General features: G+C 51.7%; 1 protein-coding gene across 1 annotated transcript in view; it reads left to right on the forward strand.

Annotated features, from left to right (window-relative positions):
- The first annotated feature begins 7,390 nt into the window (after positions 1 to 7,390).
- TAF4 (TATA-box binding protein associated factor 4) overlaps positions 7,391 to 26,140 on the forward strand; it is a 65,878-nt gene continuing 47,128 nt past the window's right edge. Inside the window, exon 1 of the mRNA XM_052650799.1 lies at positions 7,391 to 8,678. Coding sequence (XP_052506759.1) covers positions 7,391 to 8,678 — 1,288 coding nt within the window. The remainder of the gene's footprint in view (positions 8,679 to 26,140) is intronic.

Genomic DNA, 26,140 nt, shown 5'->3' on the forward strand with positions numbered 1-26,140 from the left:
TTTGGAATTTGCTTTTTTAAAATAAGCAATATAAACTAAATTCGCGCTATGCATTGCTTATCTTGCAGTCCACACATTTTGATATGCTGTATTTTCAGTAAAATTCAGTTTGAAGTATTTTCAGGTTTCCCTTGTGAATTTTTTTGACCCATGGGTTAGTTAGATATTTCCAAATACTTGGAATTTTCACCATTTTGTTATTGATTTTCTTATTCTTATTGTTAGCTTATTTGTTTTTATTTTTTGGCCATGCCATGAGGCGTGTGGGATCTTAGTATCCCGACCAGGGATTGAAACCACACTGCCTGCATTGGAAGAGCAGTCTTAACCACTGGGTCACCACTGGGCCAGGGAAGTCCCTGTTATTGATTTTAATTCCAATATAAACAGAAAACATATTCTTGCATGATTTCAACCTTTTAAAATTTGTTGGGATTTGTTTTATGGCCCAGCATTTGGTTTACCTTATTGAGTATACTATGTGCAATAGAAAGGAATGTGTTGGATGTAGTGTTGGATAAATAGCACATCAAGACAGTTCTATTCCTGGGTTGGGAAGATTCCCTGGAGAAGGGAAAGGATACCCACTCTAGTATTCTGGTCTGGAGAATTCCATGGACTATACAGTCCATGGGGTCGCAAAGAGTCAGACGTGACTGAGCTACTTTCACTTTTACTTCACAAGACAATTCAGTGTTGTTCAGATCACTAGTGTCTATCCTGAGATTTTTGCCCATTGATTCAATGGTTGTTATAATCTCCAACAATGGGGACTTCCCTGGTGGGACAGTGAAAAAGAATCTGCCTGCCAATGCAGGAGACACGGGTTCGATTCCTGGTCTGGGAAGATTCCACATGCCGCGGAGCAGCTAAGCCCATGCAGCACAACTGTAGAGACTGCGATCTAGAACTGGGGAGCCACAGCTACTGAAGCCCGTGCAGCTAGAGCCTGTGCTCCCCAGGAGAGGCCACTGCACGGAGAAGCCCCTGAAGACTCAGTGCAACCGAAACAACAAAACTCCAGCAATTGTTGAATTATCTATTTTTTGTTTAATTCTGTTAATTTTTGCTTCATATGTTTTGAAGCTATGAGGCACATCAGTTATGATTTTTGTCTTCTTAATGAGTTAACCATTTTTCATTAGGGCAGTGTCTCTTTTTATCTCTGACAAGCACTGTGTTGAGGTCCATTTTATCTGACGTTAATACAGCCTCTCTAGCCTTGTTAACCTGTTAGCATGATACATTTTTCTGAAGTGTCTCTCAAAAAATAGCATACGGCTGAGTCTTCCTTTTCTGTCTTTTTAATTGAAGTGCTTATTACCATTTAATATGATGATGAAGTTGGTGAGATTTAGGTCTATTGTCTGTTTATGTTCTTTCTAAAGTGTGCTGTTTTGTTTTCTTTTAGATTATCTGAATATTTTCAACATTCTAATTTATTGATCAGATTTTTAACTGTGACTCTGAGTTAAACTTTTTAATGGTTGCTTTAGGTATGTCAATACATATCGTTAACTTCTCAGTCTTTGAGTTGACATTGCACCACATCACATAAAACACAGAACCCTTTCACTAGCATAGGTCCGTGTTTTGCTATAGCTTTGCTATAGTATATTTAAATGCAGGAAAACCTCCCACAATTCAGTGTTACACTTTTGCTTTAAACAGACATGTATTTTAGAGAAATGAAGAGGAAAAATATTCTTTCATATTTATTCTGGTATTTACTGTTTCTGATGCTTGTCATTCTTTCCCGATGACCACTGTCTATCTGGTATCACTTTCCTTCAGTTTGAAGAATTTCTTTCAGCATTTCTTATAGTTTAGGTCTGCTGGTGATGAGTTCTCTTAATTTTCTTATATAGTAAAATATCTTTATTTACCCGTATTCTGGACAGTTGGAAAATTTGACGTTCTACAAAAGGGTTCGTGGGCTTTCTTTCAATACTTAAAGGTGTTGGTCTACTTCCTTCTGGTCGCCATAGTTTTGGGGAGAAGTCCACAGTGTCATCTCACTGTTCCCTGCATGAGACATGGTGTTTTCCAGAAGCTGTTGTTGTTTAGTTGCTCAGTCGTGTCTGACAGTTTTGTGACCCCATGGACTGTAGTCTGCCAGACTCCTCTATCCATGGGATTTACCAGGCAAGAGTACAATATTGGAATGGGTTGCCATTTCCTTCTCCAGGGGGTCTTCCTGACTCAGGGATTGAACCCTCATCTCCTGGGAAGCCCTCTCCTGCAGCTGCTCCTTAGATTTTTCTCTTTACACCTGGCTGCCAGCTTTTTGTGCTGTGCTTGTGTATGGTTTTGATTCTTAGTTGGGGAATTCTGGAATTCTTCAAGTATGTAAATTTATGCTTTTCACCAAATATAGAAAATTCTGGAAATTATTTCTTCAAATACTCTTTCTTGCCTTATCCTTTCCTCTGTTTTTGTGATTTTTGTTGCACAGATGTTGATATTTCAATACTACTCAGTATTACAGAGATTCCTTATGCTCTTTTAATTTATTCCCCACTCCTCCCTTTTCAGATTGAAGAAATTCTATTGATATATCTTCAAGTTTACTGATTTATTTCCCTCCGTCACTCCACTCTTCTGTTGGGCTCATTCAGTTAACTGTATGTTTGTATACGTGTGTGCTAAGTCACTTCAATTGTGTTTGACTGTGACCCCACGGACTGTAGCCTGCCAGGCTCCTCTGTCCATGGGATTCTCCAGGCAAGAATGGAGTGGGTTGCCATGCCCTCCTCCAGGGGATCTTCCCAACCCAGGGATGGAACCTGGGTGTCCCACATTGCAGTCAGATTCTTTATTGTCTGAGCCACCAGGGAAGCCCAACTTTATGTTTAGAAAATTTTAACTTTCAGTTATAGAATTTCCTTTATAAAATATATGTTCCAGTCCTCTGTTGTAATTTTTATTTTAGTTTTGGCTTCACCACGTGGCATGTGGGATTCTAGTTCCTGACCAGGGATCGAGTCTGTGTCTCCTGCAGTGGAAACTCAGGAGTCTTAACCACTAGACTACCAGGGACGTCCCGTGTGTGTCGTTGAGTTTAAAAAATAATCTTTTCACTTGTTAAAGTATATTTTTCTTTACATGAGTGATTATAATACTTTAAAATTTTATTTTGCTAATTCTGTCATCTGGGTCATATCAGGATCAATTGCCTTTTTTTTTTTCAGGATGGCTTACATTCGCCTTCTCTTTATTTAGTAATTTCAGATTGTGTCCTGGATATTGTGTTACTTTGTGTTGACACTGGATTCTCCTACACTAACTCAGAGTGTTGATTTTATTATTTCTGTGTTTGTGTTAGCACACAGCAGATGACTTGGTGGGACTGACAGCAAACACTTTCCCTTGGACAGCAGCTCAGATCTCATCTCAGTTCTTTCATTCTTAGCCAAGATGCTTAGAGTCTGTCCTACACCTGTGTTCTAATGTCACCTGGAGAGTTAGGCCCAGATTATAAGTAGAACTGAGGTCTCCCCTTCTCTCACTCCTTCCTTTCTGGGATGCCCCCAGATACTTTCCACAGGGTATCACTGCCCCAACTCTATCTCCTGGCTCTCTGGCCAGCAGGCCTGCAGGTGTTTCCTTGGTGTTTATCTGTTGAAGCTGAAGCTCCAACATTTTGGCCCCCTGATGGGAAGAGCTGACTTTTCGGAAAAGACCTTGATGCTGGAAAGACTGAAGACAAAAGGTGAAGGGGGCAGCAGAGGATGGGATGGTTAGATAACATCACTGACTCAATGGACATGAATTTGAGCACATTCCGGGAGTTAGAAGAGGACAGGGAAGCCTGACGTGCTGCAGTCCATGGGGTCACAAAGAATTGGACATGAACTAGTGACTGAACAACAACAATCTGCAGTTAGACTAGAAGCTGTGAAAACAGGCAGCTCACCCTGCCATTCTCTTCTCCTGAGTGTTAACTCCTCTCCAGCATCTGCCTGTGCTCATGACAGGGATTCCAGGTTAAGTGTTATTTTGTATTTTGTCCAGAGTTCATAGTGCTATGGGAGGTCAGTTCAGTAGTTTACATACTGGAAATGGAAACCTAGCTTGTCCATTTCTGTGAAATGATCTTGCCTGGGATCTTAAAATCCATTTGTATGGAATCTAGATTATCCTGGGGAGAAACAACATTTTTACAATATTGAGTCTTTCAATTCTTGAACTTAGTATATCCCTCCATGTATTTATTTTTTCTGTAATTTCTCTCAATCATGTTTTACATTTTTTGGTCTGTAGGTCTTGTGCTCTTCCTTCTTAGTTCTGTATCAGGGTATTTGGTGATGCTGTTTCAAGCTAACAATGCCTGTGACCACCAGAAGCTGGAAGAGGCTGGAGATTCTTCCTCCATTCTCCAGAGTGTGGCCCTGCTGACACCTTGATTTTGGACTTCTGGTCTCTAGAATTGTGAGAACAAATTTCTATTGTTTTAGGCCCTCAAGTTTGTGATAATGTTACAGCGGCCCTACGAGATTCATGGAGCTGCATTTAAAATCAGTTATGTGTTACTGAGCTTGCCCCTGGGATGCGGATCCATTCTTGACCAGAGCACAGCCCACTGAGGCTGTGTTGCTGGTTGGGACCAGGGCCGGGTCACCAACTGCCACCGGACTGTATGTCTTTTTTCAAAAAATTGTTTTATGGTGTGGTATTTTAGGCAGACAATAAAAGCATAGGTAACATGCTGTATATCTTTCACAATCCAGGGCAACACTGAAATTAGACTTGTGGTTATGTTTATTCTTATATTTAAGAGAACGTGTCTGATATCTTCTCTATTTTATTGAAAAGACAATATACCGCTTAATAAACCCGATAGTCCCACACAGCTGCCAGCCTGGGAGGTCTCCTTTTTGCTCATGGCTTTGGACGTTTGCACCGCTGTGGGTGGCAACGATATACTGTTTTGGGGTTCTGCCATTCTCACTTAACAGCAAACATTTTTCCATGTTTAAACCTGGTGTGTATAGTGACACTCGTTTTCGGGCCCGTTTTTCTTTTCATGCTAGGTGGAATTTTTGTTTCAAACTACATAAGTCATACGGAAGCTTCTTGTGGGAACAAAACCATGCAGAGATATTCAAAGAAAATGCTCCAGCCCCCAGGGTGGCCAAGGTTAAGAGTCTGGCAGCATCTCCCCGCCCACCATGGGGAGGAGGGGAGGAGCCACGTGGCTACCGCCCCTCCCCCACTCTCCAGGGCGGGCAGGTCTCTGCAGGGTGTCCGAGACGTAAGAGCTGCCTAAGCTGTCGGTAGCCCCCACCTTCCGCTGGGGCGCAGAGACCCCGTCTGGAAGCGGAGTCGCGGCGGAACGGGGTGGGGAGGGAAGACGGTGCACCGACGCTTCACCTCCCACTTCCTGCCGGACCGGAGGGCGCCCCGGAGGACGCTGGGGGTGATGTCAGCACCGCTGCGGCGCGGAGGCCTGGGTGGGGGAGGGGCCCCGGGGTTGGAGGGGTCCTGGGGGGCGGGCCTCTATGGGAAAGCAGGAGGGGCCCGAGACGGTACCACCTGCTCCCTTCACTTTAGATCCCAGTAACTACAGGGGCGGGCGAGAGGGGACCCCCGCCCCGCCCCCCGGGCCTGACCGTCTCGCGTCAGTCAGTGGTTTGCCTCGTAGCACGGCTGTCCCGACTCCGATCTGGGTGTTCTGACTGCAGATCACGTTGTACCCCTCTGTTTCCCACTACGGCACCCGGGGCCTGCTTTTGTTTGGCTCACTTAACATTTTCTGATGAGTTGTCCACATTAAAGATCAGATTTTACACATATTCCCACATTTCTGCTCTTGCTCGCAAACCAGATCGTCGGCCCCCGCTGGGCTCAAAGCCCGGTGGGGATGGTACCCAGGCACCCCGAGTTCAAGGTACCCCCAGCCCAGGTTTGTTCCACCCTTTTCCTTTCCTGTGTTTTGAGTAGTCAGCTTCAGGTGCAAAATTCCTATTCTCTCTTTGCAGGGGTTCCCCGATACGGTCGCCCGGGGGGGCCCCTTCGCAGGCTCCAACCCCCGCGCTCATTGTCTGAACCCGCCCCGGGAGCTGGGCTCGCGGGGGCCGCCGGCTCTTTTGTTAGGCGGGTAGAAAAGATCACTTGTGTGTCAACAGCTTCCCGCATTGTGCTGCGGGCCGTGTGACTGCGGTGTGGCTTGTTCTGCCAGAGGCGCTTCTCTGGGTCTACCCCCCTCCCCCCCTCCCCCCCAAAAGAGAAGAAACCACTAGACATGTCCTAGAATACCATCTTTCGGTGAAAAAAACAACGCAGGCGAGAATTTCAGGTGAATTCTTCCTACAGAGAAGGTGCTCGTAAGGTTATTTTAAATAACTTACTTCGTCAAAAGGACAGAACGGGAGAGAAGGACCCCAGGAAGACCTCCAAGCTGGACGCTCCCTTTCCCTACGCGAGCTGCTGGTCCCGGCCGGCACCACCGTCTCACCCAGTGATTTACAGACACTAGCGGCCAGGGGCCGCGCAGCCGAAGGAGATGAGTCACCCTGGCGTGGCCTCGGGCGCCGACCCCTGCCCCGCCCCCGCCGCCCAAGCTGCGGACCTCACGGCGCAAGACGCCCGGTCTCGGGCGGACCGAGGCGCCGGTCCGGGGGGCAGGCCCGCGCTCGCCCCGCCCGGTGCCCCGAGCTTCGGGGCCTGCGCCCGCCCGGGAGCAATGGCGACGACGCCCAGGCTACCTCGCTGATCCAGCCCCCAGGCAGTGCCCTCACGGGGTGCCGGGTTCCCGCGGGCTGCGGCGGCCTTAGCTCCTATAGGCGTCTCCGCTCCCTCGCCCGCCCGCCCGCCCGGCGACCCCATCAGCTCCGGCCGCAGCCATTTTGGAGCAAGCGGAGACAAAGAGCCAGTCATTGCTGCCGCCCCCACCAGGCCCCAGCTGCGGTCCCCGCCCGTCTTGTCCTCCGGGTCGTCAGCCTCTGGCCCGTCCGGCAACCTGTACCCCACCATCCCCGCCAGACCAAGGACTCCCGGGCCCCCAGCCGACTAGCCCGCAAACCCCCGGCCGCCCGCCCGCGCCTCGGCTTCTGCCGCTCGCAGCCATTGGCCGCGCCTTTTAAGTGCACGGTACGGCCAATTACGGGACGCCGGGCAGCCGGGCGGGGGGGCGCCGCGGCCAATGGTGAGGCGCCGGGCGGCGGGCGGGGGCGGGCACGCCGCCGCGCCTGCGCACCGCGTTGCCACCGCCCTCCCCCCCGCCCGGCCGCCCGCGCCCCCCGCCCGGCCGCCGCCCCCGCCCCGCCCGGCGCGCGCCGCCCCCCGCCCGCCCCCGCGGCCGCCCGCCCGCCCGCCCGCCCGCCCGCGCGGAGCCTCCTCCCCGCCCAGCGCCGGCCGAGCGGCGGCGGCGGCGGGCCGAGGAGGAAAGATGGCGGCGGGCTCGGATCTGCTGGACGAGGTCTTCTTCAACAGCGAGGTGGACGAGAAAGTGGTGAGCGACCTGGTGGGCTCGCTCGAGTCGCAGCTGGCGGCCAGCGCGGCCCACCACCACCACCTCGCGCCCCGCGCGCCCGAGGCGCGGGCCGCGGCCGCCGGCGCGCTCGGGAACCATGTCGGAGCCGGAGCCGTGCCGGCCGAGGGCGCGCCCGCAGCGGCGCCGGAGCCGCCCCCCGCAGGTAGAGCGCGGCGCGGCCTGAGCGCGGGCGGCCGCCGGCCGGGCCCGCGTCCTCACCGCGCCGCCCCGCTTGTCTCCGCAGGGCCCGCCGCGAAGCTGAGCGCGCTCGAGGCCGGCGCGGGCGCCGGGGCCGGAGCCGGAGCGGGCGCCGCGGCCGGGGCCTGCCCGCCGGGGGCAGCGGCCGCGCCCGAGCCCGCCGCCAAGCCTGCCGCCCGCAACGGCCCGCCCGGCGGCCCCGGCGCCGCGCAAACTTTGAATGGGAGCGCCGCGCTGGGGAACTCGCTCCGCGCCGCCGCCGCACCTGCTGTCAGCCTGCTCCACAACGGGCCCGCGCCCGCGCCGCCGCCGCCCAAGCCCGCCGCCGCCACTGTCATCCAGACGCCGCCCTTCCTCGGCGCCCCCGCCGCGCCCGCGCCCCGCGTCCCCTCGCCCCCCGCGGCCCCTGCGCCCGCCGCGCCCCCTGCGCCCCCCGCGCCCGCCGCCGCCGCCCCGCCGCCGCCGCCGCCCGCGGCCGCCAGCCTGGCCCGGCCGCCCGGGCCCCCGGCCGGACCCCCGGCGGCCGCGCAGAACGGGGGCAGCGCCGCGCCCGCGCCCGCCCCCACGCCCGCCCCCGCGCCCGCCCCGGCCCCCGCGCCCGCGCCCGCCCCGGCGCCCGCCGCCAACAGTCAGCCCGGGCCCGCCGCCGCGCCCGCGCAGGTGGCCAAGGCCGACTCGCCCAAGACCGCGCTGCAGCCGGCGCCCCCGCCGCCGCAGACCCTGGCGACCAGCTGCCCGGCCGGCGCGGGGTCCGGCATGATCCTCGGGCCAACTATGCAAGGGGCACTGCCCGCCGCCGCCGCCGCCGGCCTCCCGCCGCCGGCCCCGGGCACCCCCACCGGGCTGCCCAAGGGCTCGGCCAGCGCGGTGACCCAGAGCCTGCCCAGGACGCCCTCGGCCACCACCGGCGGGATCCGGGCCACGCTGACGCCCACGGTCCTCGCCCCACGCCTGCCGCAGCCGCCGCAGAATCCCACCAACATCCAGAACTTCCAGCTGCCCCCAGGTGAGTGGCCGCGCCGCCGAGCGGCTGTGTGTGTGCTCCCCAGCCGGGAGTCCAGGAAGTTGTCTGGCTGGCAGGACGCGGAGGTCATGAGCCCTGCCGGTGCGTCTCTGCCCCGGTCCGGGCCGGTCCCGGGCCTGTATGTGCTCTAGTGTTGCGTGATGTGGCTGCGGGGGCCTCTTAGCTGTGCGGGGCTTGGCTTCTACTCTCCACTTTGCGTTGGGGAACTTTCTCTGTCGGGACTTCCGCCGAGTGGACCCTCTTCTCTCCTCCTGGCCTTGTGTGTCCCTGCCCGGTGCCCCCACAGTGGACAGCAGTAGCAGCTGGCGCTCTCGGGACAACTTGCTGGGTTATTCAGTCTGGGCCGGTGACTTCCCCACGCTTGGCTGTTCTCTCCCTGGTTTCTGGGATCAGGCATATGGTTTGTGTCCTCACTGAACTCTTCTGCTCTGTTACTGGGCTGGTCTGTGATTGGTGTCCCCTTCTGGTGGTCTAGGGACCCCCTTCCCCGGTGAGGTCAGGGGAGTGACGCCCCCTCCGTGAGGCTGGGCAAGCCTGCGTGGAAAGCTTTTGCTCCCCTGCTGACACCAGGATGGCAGAGTTCCCAGGTGAGCTTGTAGGGATCCCAGGGCACACACACCCTTCCTGGTCACAGCCCTTGCCTCACGCGGCTCCTGCAGTCGTTTTTCAGCACTTCCCGTAGTGGCCGTGTGGTTCTGCACGGAGTCCTCACTTGGAGGACACCCGGTTACTTTGATTGTTACCAGTGCAGTCAGCGGTGGGCTGGGGCTCCCTGGTCAGTGAGTCCTTTGGAGGTACAGATGGTGTAGGAGGACAGGCAGTGTCTCCAAACCTACACTCCATCTTCTGTCGTCTGGGCAGCTTTTTAAGGCTTTCTAGGTCCCCGTGGCATTAAGTGTGTCCCGCTGCTTTCTTTCCGGCTTCCTGGGCAGAGAGAAACCCTAGCACTGGAGGCTCCCAGTCTCTGCTTCCATCCCTGGCCTCGCCTGCGTGGACGCAGAGCGCTCCTCCCCTGCCGTGTAGTAACATGTGCTGGCGGCAGGAGTAGTGGAAACAGCACCGCCTGTGTGTGCGTCCCCTCGTGCTATCTGAAGCAGCCGTTGGTCACCTTGAGAGGATTTCAGCGTCTTAGAAGGAAGGTCTTGTTGTCACAGTGCGGTGAGGTTTGGAGCGGTGGCGGCACCTGGCAGGGATCTGATTTCACACCACAGAACGGAGGAGGCAAGGTTCCAGCCAAGAGTGCTGTTTGGGGGTGGTCGTGAGGGCTGCCCTGATCCCAGGAGGAGGTGATGTGAAATAGGTACCTGAGAGGTGCAGGGTGCCTCTTACAACATGCTTTGTTTTTGAGTTTGTAGGAGGTTTTCATTAAAGGTTCTGTTTTGCACATTATGTGTATTTTGACCTTTTAGTGGAAAATATGTTTGATCTCTAGTGACGCTTAAAAAAGAGAAGTCATGGTGGTAACAGGTTATGTAAAACGTCAAAATACTTTTTAGTTACTCATTAAAGTATCCCCTCAGTGGTCCTCAGCCCCTGCCCCACTCCTGGCCAGGACAGTTCCCTGCATGACGCTTTTGTTCTGAAAACTGTCAGTGAAGTTTGTGAGTCAGTGGAGCTGGTGAGGCTGGCGCTGTGCCCGGGGAGGAGGCCCCCCGGGGCACTCGTGTGATGCCTGTAGGTGTGGCGGTTTGGGGCTGACTGGATCCCCTCGCCTCTGCATAGGTGCAGCCTTCACTGCCTGCCGCCTTCTGGGGGAGGAAGCTGTGGTTCTGAAAGGGCGCCTCTGTCAGCTTTGTCATGATTGACCCTGGACGCACTTTCATCTCCTGTTCTACCGGCGGTGTTAAGGATGTCTGCATGTGACAAGTAGGCGACTCCTTGAAGAAAACTGTAAAAGTGCTGACTCTTTGCATGAGTTCTCATGAGTCTTTGCGGTAGTCCCGTGTGTGTGTGTTTGTGTGTGTGTGTGTGTGTGTGTGTGTATGTGTATGAGTAGAGAACAGCTCATGTTGACATTTGGGTGACAAATGCGGAGAGCTGTGCTTTAAAGGGGCCAAATGCTTTCTAGAAAATAAACTCACATCCATCTCTTCATGCTTCCCCTACCCCCACAGTCAATCCGCTCATTTGGAGCTCTGATTAATTCTGTTCCATCATTTTAATAAAAGCAGGAGCAGAAAAAGCATAGTTAAAACTACTACCAGTTCCCCACAACAAAGTACTTTCTTTTAAATAGTACAAATTAATTTTATAAATCAAAGTGACAGATTATGAATATTCTAGTTACCTCATGTAATTGATCGATTGGAAGACACTAAGTTCTACTTGAGGTCTCCTGTTCATTGAAAGCTCTCATCATAAAAATGTATAAAGCGGAGGTGGAATTAACTTGTGAAAATAGCTATCGCCTGGCTGATAATGCACTCTGGTTAGTACTCAGGGGTTAGGGATGGGCAGGGTTTTCAAAGCTACACATAGGTGTCAAGTGAAATAACAGACTGTTGGCAATTGGAGTACCGGTGAGAGAGGCCTGCCCCACTGTCGGTGGGTGGTGGTGATGGAAACAGAGGGACAGAGGCTTCACTGAGTCCCTGAGGGCCGGCAGGCCTTGCGTATTTCATCCTCCCAGCCCACTGTGAGCTCCTGTTGAATTTGGTTTCAGTAGATTCAGTTTTGATGTCTTTGTCAGGATGGTTTTGTAAAGAGACGTTGATGTTATTGTGATTAATTTACTTGTTTGAAGGAACCAGAGTCTCAGTTTTAATCTGCTGTGGGGAATATTGAGAACACGTGAGTCTTCAGAGAGATTGTTGCAGCAAAGGCGGTGGTCCCAAGAACAGTGAAGAGCACTAGTTAGTTCTATACAGCTTAGAGTAGTCATAACATAAAAGTAATATTATGATTATAGTTGAAAGGAGAGAAAAGTGATATGACACAAAAATTAGCATGTGCGCAAATGGTTTTAAGAGATCTTTTCAGATAGGTGTTATGTTAGAGATGCTCATTTCTAAAGGTTATCTTTTGTTGGCAAGTTTGCATTTTCAGTAGTGTGTGTCTCTGTCTGTTCTGCTTTCATGGAGAATTTGTCCTCCTGTGATGCTCAGGTTTGGCTGAAGTACAGTTCTCATTCCAGGAGAGAACGCCTTTCCTCCATATCCTGGCTTCAGGACTGACTTGGCATGGGGCTGACTTAAGATGAATAGTCTTAAGGTGGCTGTGCTTGGAAAGACGGGGTCTAGGGTGGGGTTCCCATCCTCGGTGAATGGAACTGTTGGATGGTGGGGAAAGAGGAAGAAGAACCTGGGGGCCAACTTCTGTGTAGACCGGGTTGAATTCTGGGATGGTGGACCCTGAGCAGGATGGCAGGGCTTGGGGCTCAGGATGTTCTGGTGGCCGACTTCTGCAGAAGTGTTTGACACAAGGGATAGCCTTAGGAGTTTATATGTTGTCACTTGAGGGCACTCTTCACCTGGGACAGAAGACATGGTTCCTGGGGCCTCAGTTTCCCTAGGTAGAGTTGGCTTGACCCTGTTGTGAAGGCTGTGAAACTGCATTGGGATGAACCGTGCACGACTGTGAAGTAGTGTTTATTCACATGCTGTCTCAGCTCCCTGGCCTTTGTCATCAGCTTCAAGCAGTACATCCTATGGATGTAGCCGAGTCTACAGGATGGCGTTATTCCCATCAAAACGGCGCCCAGATTGGATAGGTTCTCAGCACCCTGGGGAGCCTGGTTCTGTAGGTGAGAAAGTTGCTGAGGTTTCACAAGTGGGCTGCAGATCTGGGGGATGTGTCCTGACAGACATGGGGGACACGGAGTGCAACTCTCTGCGGAGAGAGTAGACCTGGGTAGGGGCTCACTTTAGGCCAAAGGCCTTGGCCAAGTTTTCCTCTTGATGTACTTAGATAACAGTGGGATTTGAAAAGAAGGAAGAAAAATAACTTTGGGGCAGCTCTGCTCAGCGACAGATGAGGTGATGTCTCTGAGGTCACTTCTCCACTGTCAGCTTGGGGGAGGCCCTCAGTGGACAAGCAGGTAGTCCCTCCTCCTTGCTTTCTGCCCCACCTTCTGTCCTGACTGTCCCCGTCTCTTTAGTGTGGACATAGCTATCTTGGTGATGTGGCCTGGGATGATGTCCCATGCCCACGTAGGTGTCTTTGGGACTGATGATCCTCACATTTTAGCAGCGACCAGGAAAGGCACCCCCAGGCCTTTTGGGGTTGTCTCTTCTCACTGCTCACTATGCTCCAGGGCAGTGAACCCTGCCCTAGTGGTGGAGTCACCGGAGTTTGAGAAGTTTGAGAACAGTCAGTCCTGCTGCAGGAGGGGTCAGTCCTTATCTGTTAGGGCTCTGAAAGGAAGCAGTTAGGAAGATGGTCTTCTGGCTGGTGGGTGGCCATCCTGTCTCCCTGGATGGTGGGGGTGGAGCCTGGACTCCTCAGATACCTTCAAAGTTGCTGACTGGTGGCCGCTGGGCCCCCAGCGGTGGGGTGGGATCAGAACAGGACTGGCCCGGTTCTGTCCTGCCCTAGCTTGGGAGGTGGCAGTGGGAAAGAGCAGTAGGGGCAGGCGCACCTGTTTGTTTCTTTGAAATCGTAATGAGATGACGGTGGTTCTGACATGCTTCTTGAGCCCATTGCAGTGTGTAAATGTAAGCTTTCCTCGTCATAAGTGATATGTCTGAAGAAAGCTTTTTTATAAATCACTAGTTGTGTGTGAGTTGATCAAAACGTAATTAAAACTGTTTTTGAAAATCTTGAAGCAGAGATTTGAAAGGACTCTGGAGAAACTTGCCTGAGCTTTGGGGTAATTTGCATCTTTCTCAAAAGCACTTTTCCTTGTCTTCAAGTTGATAACAAGCAGGAGACTCAGGTTTTCAGATTGTCTTGATTGACTGTCGCTGCTTGGGGCTCTCACCTCTGAGGTTTGTCTTTGGCTGGAGGTTGGCAGCCTATTGTTTAATCAGGCTTTTGATAGTAACAGGACAAACTGAGAAAGAAAAACAAGGGAGAGGGGAGCTGCACAGGACCCTCCGTCCTGGGTGTTGTGTGCCTGGCAGGTGACTGCATTGCGCTGTTTCCTCGGGCCTAAGGGGTCATGGCCCCTGGTCTGTAAATTACAAACACTGCACTTCAGACCATCTTAGAATAATTGCTCTTTAACGCCGAGTGAAGTAGATTAAGTGCTATAAAATTATGTTTGAAAATTGGAAACTTTATATTTCTAGGATAGGGCCATGCAAGCTTTAAATTAACAGTTTTGAATTTTACATATTCTCAAATAGCTACATCAAGAAATTAAAACCTTCAGAAGACAAACTTGTCCACAATTTAGATTCCTCCCTTGCTCCCAGTTTGAGAAGCGCATGGATGCCACACCTGTTTCTTGTCTGGCTGTCCGCCTGGCTGCGCTGCTGCTCGGGGGTGGGTGGAGGCTGTGTGTGGGTGGAGGGGGAAGCCCCCCACCCTCCCAGCGTGGGCTTCCTGATGGACGTGACGCAGGCCTGTGAGCGCAGAGCCCCTCTGCAGCCCTGTGAAGCTGGGTCAGACGTTTGTCCTTCCCTCCCCAAGTTAGAGCCTGGATGGGACCTTTCTGTGTTTTCCATGTGACCTGGGAGGACAGGACATGCCTGCTGATGTTGAGCCCCAAACTTGGGAGGTACGTGACCAGGTGAAGAGGAGGGTGCAGGGGGTCGGTGCTAATGCTGGGGAACTTGTGTCCTGGAGGGCTTGGTTTTGTCTGAGTATCATCCCGCTCCAGAGATGGAGAAATCCTAATACAGTTCTTCAAATTGGATGTTGGATTTCAGAACTTAGGGGCAAGTGGTAAGAAGGTTCTACCTTGTGAGTGACTTGTTTTGGGGGTCAGTGGCCTGAGTGAACACTGAATGGACAGGGCAGGACTCAGAGACCTCAGTCCCCTCCCCAGTGCTGGGCGTGGCCGGCCTGCTGGTCAGGCAGAAAGGGCCCAGTGGGGTCAGCAAGGAGGCCACGGGCTTTGGAGAGGAAGTGTATACTGTGCTTACACCTGAGTCTCGGGGTCAGGGGGAGAAGGCAGCTTTTCTGCTCTTTGTGCTGAAGTACGTGGACAGCCACTCAGGAAAGGTGTACAAAGGAGTTTGTACAGCTCTCACAGGGGGGCTCATCTTCATGAAGTTTGTTCAGATGGACGCCAGGCGTTAGTGAGCTCAGCACAGAAGAGACAGGCCTGTGTCGCGCCTGTTTGATCTTGTAAAAATGCTGTAAAATAATAGCATCTTAAGTATCACGGTGAGTATTCAAAGAGTTATAAAGGAATATGTTCTTGATATTTTAAAAATAAAACTGTGTTATACAAATTGTTGGTCACTTGAAAATGATTTCTTTGCCCACTTGTTTTTTCTGATCATAAAATTAGTTTTATTCATTATAGCAAGTTTGGAAAGAGAGGAAAAGTGTAAGGAGGGAAAAGACATCACTTGTAACCTCACTTTGTCGGCCAGGTCTCATTTTGGCGATGTCATCTCAGCCCATGTCAGGTGCAGAAGTGTTTCTAACTTTTACGGAGTCGGGGTCACCCCATAAGGGCCGCCTTCTCCTAAGTTTTGGGTGTGGCTCCCACCCCTCAGTGGTCTTTGAAGTTCCCTTTGGTGCCCCTCTGCCTCGGGCCAGCACTTCATCTCAGCACCGTGACACCCTGCAGTGCTCATGTCCACTGGTCTGGCGTGGCCATCCCGTGTCCACTCTCTGTGCGCCTGCTGTGCTGAACGTTTTCAAGTCTTTGATACTGGTGTTTTTTGAAGGACTTGACTGTTTACGCTTTTAAAACCGTGGTGTTTAGAAACATGGCCAAAATGTGACTTTTTAGAAACCAGCAGTGTTCTAAAGATTTCCTTTAGCAACTCGTATCTGGTTTCGCATCTGGATTCTTAAACCTTGTGAGGGTAATTAGGCCCTTGGTTAGATGGAGGTGTTGGTGGAGACCGTGTCCTGTTTTCCAGGCATGGACTGAGCCAGTGAGCCAGGCTGCTGTGGATGCCAGCGTCCAGGCTGGGGCCCCAGACCCACAGAGCCCCTGCTGTTGGGGGCTTGGTTTTGTGGGTTTCTTACCCCAGGTTGATGAAGGAGTGGACAAGGGACCAGAAGCCCTTCCGAGCAGGCAGTTGAGGCCTGGGTGGTGAGAAGGAAGCTACATGCTGCTGGGGACCTGGGTTCAGGAGAGAAAGGGGCCAGTGCGGGGACTTGAGAGCAGGTCAGGGAGGAGAGTCCAAGTTGGGGGAGCCGCGGGGGCTGGCTGGGGGCCGGCTGGTCACAGAGCTGTGCATTCAGAAGTGCTGGGGGTTGAGTTTATTCCAGGGTTCTCAGCAGGGCAGTGGTCAGATCTGAGCTGTGTTATGAGAGCACTTTGTGTGTGTGGAATACAGGGGTGAGGTAGGTAGAGCAGGTTGGCCAGCAGGGGTTGGTGGTGGCCAGGGAAGCATCCAGGTGTAGGCAGGCAGCCGGGCCTGGGATGCCAGTGTTGACATGGAACATGGTGGGCCTACTGATAGGTTGGAGGTCAGGGGTAAGGACAGGGCCTCCTGGGGGGAGTGAGGTTGGGGACTGGGGTGACATGAAAGAAGGTGGAACATTTCCTGGGGGCCAGTGGGGGTGGGCACAAGTGTGCTTGTTTGGACATGTTAAATTTGAGATGCCTGTTTGTGGAGGAAATGGAGGGAGTTGAATATAAGCAGAAGATTGAGGGAGAGGTCGGAAGAGGTCAGAATTTGGGAGTCGTGGTGTTTGATGGAATTTTTCGTCGCGGGGTCACCCCCACGGGAGCCTCAGTGCAGATCCAGAGAGAGAAAGCTGCCTTCTGGGACAAGGTGGAGAGGGGCAGACCCTGCTGAGCAGAGGGTAAGGAGGAAGGGGGGAGTCTGAATGCTGCCAGTCCTTCTGGGTAGAGTATTTTGTGATGTTGGACGTTGTCACTGGGGAAGTGCTGTCCGCTGGCCTCTCTGCCTTGCTATGAAGACTCCCTAGAATGGATGTCAGTACTCTCCTTGGGCTCGAAGTCAGCGAGCCCAGGTGTGTGCAGTCCTTGACTCCTGCCACGTGCCAGTGGGTAGGCATCTGTAGGTCTTCAGGGGCCTGTTGGTTTCTGGAGCTGATGGTTCCCTGCAGATGACCTCCTTTGAAGATGCTGAGCCTGGAGGTGAGTCGCTTTTCAAGGACCTAATGGCCACTTACCAAGGGGCTGAGATGGGTGCCGCCCTCCTTCTGGTATGTCCTCTGGGCTGTGCCCACTGGAGCAGCTGGTGTTCAGGGACCAGGCTCTGCACAAGGAAAGTCTGCATGTGGAGAGGCTGTCCCAGGGAGCATGCTCGCTTCCTGTCTGGAGAGCAGGTGTGGCAGGGCGCGGAGTGCCCGGCTGTGGGCTTCTCCTGGTGGCAGGACCTGTGCTCTGTGGTCCTGGCTTTGAAAGGCCCCTCATGGCCCCTGCAAGCGCTCCGGTAGAGGCCACCCTGCTGACTGGGAGGGTGAGCTGTCAGGAGGCACCCTGGCCTCGAAGGGCAGAGGCCACGGCTCCTCCAGCTGGGCCCTGAAGGCACAGAGCTGTTTCGGTGGACAGTCAGTGGCCCTATTCGTGGCCCCACAGGCCAGGGCGGTGATTCCAGACCTTGGCTGCTCATTGATCAGCAAGCATGAACTGAGCACCAAGTTCAAGTCCGACCTGGTGCTGAAGCAGGACTGTCCTGCCCTCAGGGAGTGCCCTTCTGATGGGCGGGGCATGGCTGAAACTCTGCGGGTCAGTGGGGGTGGGGCTAGTGGAATGTCATTTCTGAGTTGCCCTGTCATTAGTCACTCCCTCCCTTGGTGTAATTTCTCAAAATAGGCTTTCTGCTTGTTCTGTTCAGTTCTGGATGCTCCGCAGTTTCCTCTGCTGGTTTGGACTGATTAGATAACAAGTCAGGTTTCATGCCGCTTAGTGACGTGTTTTGCAGTTAAACTCAGTTCAGAATGTCCACCTTGAAAGTCCTTGGGTGATGAAGACAGCCTCCAGCTGGGCCATGGGGATGATGGGCGAAGAGCTCATTAGGGATCGTGTGGGTCCAGGCAAGGGTCCCAATCTCTGTGTGCCTTGGCAGCCTGGCCTGGGCCCTCGTGGGCCGACTCTGCTTTCCTTCCACGCTGAGCAGTTGGGAAACCACACGCCTCTGAGTGTCTCTGAGGCTGTGCTTGGGGGTAGTGTTGGCTTGGTGACCTGGGGGGCTGCCGGCCTGCTGGGGACCTGCCACCCTAGAGAGAAGTGTCTTGTTCCGGCCTAGCCACAGCAAGGTGGGGCAGGCCGTGCGGGGACGCGTGGGCACAGGCAGAGCTGACAGAGCATCTGAGCTCCATTCCCTGGGTCAGCACGGCTGGCCAGCAGGAGTACCCTGTGTGCAGGGAGGGGGGGGCCCAGGGTGAGCCCACTTCCATGGCTGTGCAGGGACACTGCTGGGATCAGTGTGTTCCCACCTGTTTTGTGTTGTGTGTTCCTTCACTTGAGGGCAGTTGTCCAGAGGATGGGCTTGAACCCTCTGAAGGTGTGGCTTTAGAACCCGTGGCCCCCAGCAGAGCAGGCCCTTCCGCAGGACAATGGGTCTCTCCCTGAGGCTTGGCTCCAGGAGCTCCAGACAGCAGGGCAGGTGTTCTGAGTCTGTGTAGGTGGGACTTTCCGGGAATTACCCGTTGGTCTCGATGGTGGTCTCGTCAGTGAAGCGGGGCACCTGGGCCTTGCTCTGCCTTGACTTCCACGTTGGCATGGTGCTCATGTGGGGAGTCCCGGAGACCTGGGGGTGTTTATGGACAGTCCATCGTTTAGCAGACTGGCCGAAACTTCAGGAAGCATTGGTTGAGACGGAGGCCAGTGGAGGGCAGGGTGTGTGTTTGGATGTGAGGTGTGTAGAGTTGAATGAGTCACAGTCTCTGGTCATTTACCAGTTAAATAATCACCTGTGACACCCCTGGCAGGAGACCCGGGTCCCTGCCTGCCTCCCGTGTAACTGTTGGACCCTACCTCCCCAGCTGCAGCAGCCCGTGTCCCCACTTGTGGTCACCACACCCTCGTTTTCCGCTCCTACCCGCTCGGGGCATCTTACTATACATAGCCGAACCATGTGTTGGATTTTGTTGTCTGTCTGTAGAGAGAGCTGTGCTGTGGGCCATTTTCTGGGGCCTTCGGTGTTATCGTGCAGGGGTGCCCCTCCTGTAGGGTGGGTGGTGTTTTGTTGCGTGGGGATCCTTGCCCCAGTTTCCAGTGGGGGAGCAGGGGCCACAGACCTGTGGTGGGAGGAATTGTCATCCAGGAAGCGTTGCCACTTCCCAGCAGTGTGTGGGACATCCTGCGAGCAGGCCAGTGACTCCCTTAGGAAAGTCACATGCTTGGTTCTAGAAGTTTGAGTTTGGGTCGTCTACCCACATGACTGTGAGTCAGGAAGTGGGTTCAGGGCTGGGACCTAGAAAGGGGTTCTTAAAAGGGGGATTGCTCTTCACACCACAGGGACGGTGTGCTCACCTGGTTTGGGGGAGGGTAGGATAGCCGGGAGAATAGAAGCTGCCAGAGATGGGTTCTGGGTGTTGTGACCCCTAGAGGGTGGAACAGGTGGAGCCCGCGAAGGATGCTGTGGAGGAGAGAGGGCGGCGTGCGTCCCAGCCACCGGACTGCCAGGGGATTCCCGCAACCTCCTGTCCATCTACTCTCTCCTCCTCTTGCGAGCTTAGTACCTCTTAGGTTCCTTTACTCTTAGGTTCCTCTTCCTCCTTTAGAGGGTCTTGGAGTGGGAGGAGATTGTTCCACTATCAGCCAGTCACTCAGAGGCTGTTTCTCAGGTGGGGTTTGGGGCTCTACCCTGGACTGTCCAGTTCAGTTCAGTCGCTCAGTCATGTCCGACTCTTTGCCACTCCATGAATCGCAGCACGCCAGGCCTCCCTGTCCGTCACCAACACCTGGAGTTGACTCAAACTCACGTCCATCAAGTCAGTGATGCCATCCAGCCTTCTCATCCTTTGTCGTCCCCTTCTCCTCCTGCCCCCAATCCCTCCCAGCATCAGAGTTTTTTCTAGTGAGTCAACTCTTTGCATGAGGTGGTCAAAGTATTGGAGTTTCAGCTTTAATATCAGTCCTTCCAATGAACACCCAGGACTGATCTCCTTTAGAATGGACTGGTTGGATCTCCTTGCAGTCCAAGGGACTCTTAAGAGTCTTCTCCAACACCACAGTTCAAAAGCATCAATTCTTTGGCGCTCAGCCTTCTTCACAGTCCAATTCTCACATCCATACATGACCACTGGAAAAACCATAGCCTTGACTAGGCGGACCTTTTTTGGCAAAGTAATGTCTCTGCTTTTGAATATACTATCTAGGTTGGTCAAAACTTTTCTTCCAGGGAGTAAGTGTCTTTTAATTTCATGGCTGCAGTCACCATCTGCAATGATTTTGGAGCCCAAAAAAATAAAGTCTGACACTGTTTCCACTATTGCCCCATCTATTTCCCATGAAGTGATGGGACTAGATGCCATGATCTTAGTTTTCTGAATGTTGAGCTTTAAGCTAACTTTTTCACTCTCCTCCTTTACGTTCATCAAGAGGCTTTTTAGTTCCTCTTCACTTTCTGCCATAAGGGTGGTGTCATCTGCATACCTGAGGTTATTGATATTTTTCCCGCCAATCTTGATTCCAGCTTGTGTTTCTTCCAGCCCAGCGTTTCTCATGATGTACTCTGCATATAAGTTAAATAAGCAGGGTGACAATATACAGCCTTGACAGACTCCTTTTCCTATTTGGAACCAGTCTGTTGTTCCATGTCCAGTTCTAACTGTTACTTCCTGACCTGCATACACATTTCTCAAGAGGCAGGTCAGGTGGTCTGGTATTCCCATCTCTGTCAGAATTTTCCACAGTCTATTGTGATCCACACAGTCAAAGGCTTTGGCATAGTCAATAAAGCAGAAATAGATGTTTTTCTGGAACTCTCTTGCTTTTTCGATTATCCAGCGGATGTTGGCATTTGGATCTCTGGTTCCTCTGCCTTTTCTAAAACCAGCTTGAACATCTGGAAGTTCACGGTTCACATATTGCTGAAGCCTGGCTTGGAGAATTTTGAGCACTGCTTTACTAGTGTGTGAGATGAGTGCAACTGTGCGGTAGTTTGAGCATTCTTTGGCATTGCCTTTCTTGGGTTTGGAATGAAAACTGACCTTTTCCAGTCCTGTGGCCACTGCTGGGTTTTCCAAACTTGCTGGCATATTGAGTGCAGCACTTACACAGCATCATATTTCAGGATTTGAAAGGGCTCAACTGGAATTCCATACTAGCAAAAGTAGATTAAAAAATAATAATTTTTTAAATAGCATTTTTAGTTTCACAACAATTTAAGAGGAAAATCTAGCGATTTTCTATACACCCCTGCCCCCAACACACACAACCTCCCTCAGCATCCACAACCCCCACCAGAAGATGCATTTGTTACAGCTGGTAAGCCTGCATTGGCACATCGCCCACAGTTTCTAGCCGGGCTCGCTGCCGTGCTGTGCCTTCTGTGGGTCTGGACGAACGTGTCATGCTGTGTCTCCATCATGACAGCGTCACACAGAGTGCTTTACTGCCCGCACAGTGCTTGGTGCTCCATCTTGTTGTCCCTCTTCTTCAACCCCTGGCAACCACTCATCTTTTCACTCTCTCCATAGTTTTGTCTTTTCCAGAATGGCATATGCTACTGCTGCAAGTCACTTCAGTCGTGTCCGACTCTGTGCGACCCCATAGACGGCAGCCCACCAGGCTCCCCCGTCTCTGGGATTCTCCAGGCAAGAACACTGGAGTGGGTTGCCATTTCCTTCTCCAATGCATGAAAGTGAAAAGTGAAAGGGAAGTCGCTCAGTCGTATCCGACTCTTAGCGACCCCATGGACTGCAGCCTACCAGGCTCCTTCGTCCATAGGATTTTCCAGGCAAGAGTACTGGAGTGGGGTGCCATTGCCTTCTCTGAGAATGGCATATAGTTGGAACCATATGCTATTGCTGTTTTCTCTGATTGGCTTCTTTCTTTGGTAATATGCACTTAGGGTTTCACCGTGTCTTTGTTGCGGCTTGATGGTTCATTTCTTTTTATCACTCTGTGACGCTCCACCATCCGGGCACTCTACTGTTTGTTTATCCATCACCTAGTGAAGGGCATCTTGGTTTCTTCCAAGTTTTGACACTTCCCCATACGGCTGCTGTAACGTCCATGTGCGGGTTGTCGTGTGGATGTAAGTTTCAGCTCCTTCGGGTAAATAGGAGCAAGAGTTGCTGCATTGTATGGTAAGAAACTGCCAAACTGTCTTCCCAAGTGACCGCACCGTTTCACATCCCCGCCAGCAGTGAACGAGTGTTCCTGTTGCCCCACACCCTCACCAGCACTCCGTGTTGTCAGTGTTCTGGGTTTCGGCCTTTCTATTTGGAGTGTGGTAGCATCTCGTTGCTTTTGGAGAAGGCAATGGCACCCCACTCCAGTACTCTTGCCTGGAAAATCCCATGGACGGAGGAGCCTGGTAGGCTGCAGTCCATGGGGTCGCTAAGAGTCGGACATGACTGAGCGACTTCCCTTTCACTTTTCACTTTCATGCATTGGAGAAGGAAATGGCAACCCACTCCAGTGTTCTTGCCTGGAGAATCCCAGGGATGGGGGAGCCTGGTGGGCTGCCGTCTATGGGGTTGCACAGAGTCGGACACGACTGAAGCGACTTAGCAGCAGTAGTAGCAGCAGCAGCAGCATCTTGTTGCTTTAATTCGGGTTTCCCTGATGACATACTATGTGGAGCATCTCTCCGTGTGCTTGTTTGCCTTCTGTACTTTGCTGAGATACCTGTTTAGGTCTTTGGCCTATTTCCAATTAGGTTGTTTGTTTTCTTGATGAGTTTTAAGAGTTCTTTGCATATTTTGGATTACAGTTTATCGATGTGTCTTTTGCAAGTATTTTCTTCTCCCAGTCTATAACTTGTCTTCTCGTTCTCTTGATATTGTCTTTTGTAGAACAGATGTTTTCAGTTTTGATGAAATTCAGCCTATCAGTTTTCTCTTTTATGGACTGTGCCTTTGGTGTTATATCTGAAAAGGCATCACTGTGCCTGCATCACCTAGGTTTTTTTCTGTTATCTTCTAGGAGTTTCATAGTTTGCACCTTACATTTAGGTCTGTGATACATTTGAGTTCATTCCTGTGATGGGTGTAAGGTCTGTGTCTAGATTCATCTTTTGCTGGTGGAGGGGTGTCCAGTGGTTCCAGGACCATTTGTTGAAGAGACTGTCTTTGCTCTGTTGTGTTGTTTTGCTCCTTTGTCCAAGATCGGTTGACTGTATTTATGGGGGTCTGTTTCTGGGCTCTCTGCTTTGTTCCATTGATCTGTTTGTTCTTTCCTGAACCACTCTGTCTCCACTACTGTAGCATTTTAGTAAGTGCTGAAGCCGGGTACTCACTCCTCCAGCTCTGTTCTCCTTCAGTGCTCTGGGGCCCGTTCTGGGTCTTTGGCCTCCTCTCCATGTGAACTTCAGAATCTGCTTGTTGATACTCATGAAATAATGCACTGGGATTTTGACTGGGAATGTGTTGAGTCTACAGATCAAGTTGGGAAGAACTAACATCTAGACAGTATCGAGCCTTTCTCTACATAAATGTGGAATATCCATTTCTTCGTTGATTTAGTTCTCCTTTGACTTAATTCATCATTGTAGGCATTATGTTAGATTTATAACAAATCCTGAAAGATGATGCTGTGAAAGTGCTGCACTCAATATGCCAGCAAGTTTGGAAAACTCAGCAGTGGCCACAGGACTGGAAAAGGTCAGTTTTCATTCCAATTCCAAAGAAAGGCAATGCCAAGAATGCTCAAACTACCGCACAGTTGCACTCATCTCACACACTAGTAAAGTAATGCTCAAAATTCTCCAAGCCAGTCTTCAGCAATACGTGAACCGTGAACTTCTTGACGCTCAAGCTGGTTTTAGAAAAGGCAGAGGAACCAGAGATCAAACTGCCAACATCTGCTGGATCATGGAAAAAGCAAGAGAGTTCCAGAAAAACATCTATTTCTGCTTTATTGACTATGCCAAAGCCTTTGACTGTGTGGATCACAATAGACTGTGGAAAATTCTGACAGAGATGAGAATACCAGACCACCTGACCTGCCTCTTGAGAAATGTGTATGCAGGTCAGGAAGTAACAGTTAGAACTGGACATGGAACAACAGACTGGTTCCAAATAGGAAAAGGAGTCTGTCAAGGCTGTATATTGTCACCCTGCTTATTTAACTTATATGCAGAGTACATCATGAGAAACGCTGGGCTGGAAGAAACACAAGCTGGAATCAAGATTGGCGGGAAAAATATCAATAACCTCAGGTATGCAGATGACACCACCCTTATGGCAGAAAGTGAAGAGGAACTAAAAAGCCTCTTGATGAATGTAAAGGAGGAGAGTGAAAAAGTTAGCTTAAAGCTCAACATTCAGAAAACTATGATCATGGCATCTAGTCCCATCACTTCATGGGAAATAGATGGGAAACAGTGGAAACAGTGTCAGACTTTATTTTTTTGGGCTCCAAAATCATTGCAGATGGTGACTGCAGCCATGAAATTAAAAGACACTTACTCCCTGGAAGAAAAGTTATGACCAACCTAGATAGTATATTTAAAAGCAAAGACATTACTTTGCCAACTAAGGTCCGTCTAGACAAGGCTGTGGTTTTTCCAGTGGTCATGTATGGATGTGAGAGTTGGACTGTGAAGAAGGCTGAGCACAGAAGAATTGATGCTTTTGAACTGTGGTGTTGGAGAAGACTCTTAAGAGTCCCTTGGACTGCAAGGAGATCCAACCAGTCCATTCTGAAGGAGATCAACCCTGGGATTTCTTTGGAAGGAATGATGCTAAAGCTGAAACTCCAATACTTTGGCCGCCTCATGCGAAGAGTTGACTCATTGGAAAAGACTTTGATGCTGGGAGGGATTGGGGGCAGGAGAAGAAGGGGACGACAGAGGATGAGATGGCTGGATGGCATCACTGACTCGATGGACACGAGTCTGAGTGAACTCTGGAAGTTGGTGATGGAGGGGGAGCCCTGGTGTGCTGTGATTCATGGGGTCACAAAGAGTCAGACACGACTGAGCGACTGAACTGAACTGATTTCATTTGTTTGATGCTAACATAAATTATATTGTTTTTAATTTCAAATTCCATTTATTCATTGTTGGTTTATAGGAAAGCAATTGGATTTTATGTATTACCTTCGTATCCTGCAACCTTGCTATAACCGTTTATTAGTTCCAAGGAGTTGTTTGTTTTTTGGTCAGTTCTTCTGGATTTTCTGCATAGATGATCATATGATATGTGAATGAAGGCAGTTTTATTTTTTCTTTTCCAATCTGTATGCTCTTTATTTCCTTTTATTGCCCTGGCCAGGACTTCCGGTTTTAAGCAGTGGTGAGAGGGGGGCATTTTTGCCTGCACCAGATCTTAGTGGAAAAGCTTTGAGTATTCAGTATGATGTTAGCTGTTGACTGTTTGTAGATTATCAAGTTGAGGTAATTGATTTTTTTTCCTGTATTGAGACTTTTTACTATGAATGGGGATATTTGGGGAGCCTCCATGGGACGCTAGGGGCACACACTTGGCAGGGGAGGGCTGAGGGAGACCCCCTATCCTGTCCGGGTCTCTGTCCCTGAGCGAATCCAGGGTTCTGAGAAGGGCATTTCTGGAATGCGCGTCCCTTCCTTGTCTGGGGTTCTGGTGACAAGGGCCAGTGTTGCAGCCCAAGGGACCTGGCCCCACCTGAGCCCCCAAGGGCTTTTGGGACTTTCAAGGGTGAATTGGGTGTTTGTGTTAGAAAGTGACCCTCCCCACCCAGGGTGTCCTGCTCTGGGTTGGGGGTGGGCTGGTTCCCATACCCCATGGATAGTGAGGAGGGAGGTGGCTGCTGGGTGGCTGGGGGGTGGGGGTGGGGGCCAGCCTTGGTGAAGGGCTGTGAGGTAGGTGGAAGAGTGAGTCTGGGGGATCCCAGGAAATAGTGGCGTGGGTGCTGCTTGTCTGTCAGGCAGCCACGTGTGAGTGTCCTGGTAAGGGAGTCCGGGCGCTGTGTTGAGACGGTAAATCTCTGGTCCCCTTGACGTGTCATTTTCCACAGGACTAGATTTGATGGCGGATGTTTGTGTTCCCCACACGCTTGGTGTGGAGACCAGGGGTCACTTTTCTTACGACAGAGCTCTGCTTGTGCAGGTTAAGCACTTTGCGGTTGCGCGGTGTGAGCACTCCCTTTACAGCAGAGAGAAGGGCTTGTTTTCTCAGTGTCTTGTGAGATGTCACCACCTCCACTTGTGAGTCTGGTTCTTTACAACCAGGCTGTGCCTCTGGAGGTCTCCCTGAGGGCAGCTTCACCAAGGATCCACCGACGACAGTGTCCTTTTTCTTTTGGGTAG

This window comes from Budorcas taxicolor, chromosome 13 (assembly GCF_023091745.1).
Source record: "Budorcas taxicolor isolate Tak-1 chromosome 13, Takin1.1, whole genome shotgun sequence".
NCBI classification, from domain to species: Eukaryota; Metazoa; Chordata; class Mammalia; order Artiodactyla; family Bovidae; genus Budorcas; species Budorcas taxicolor.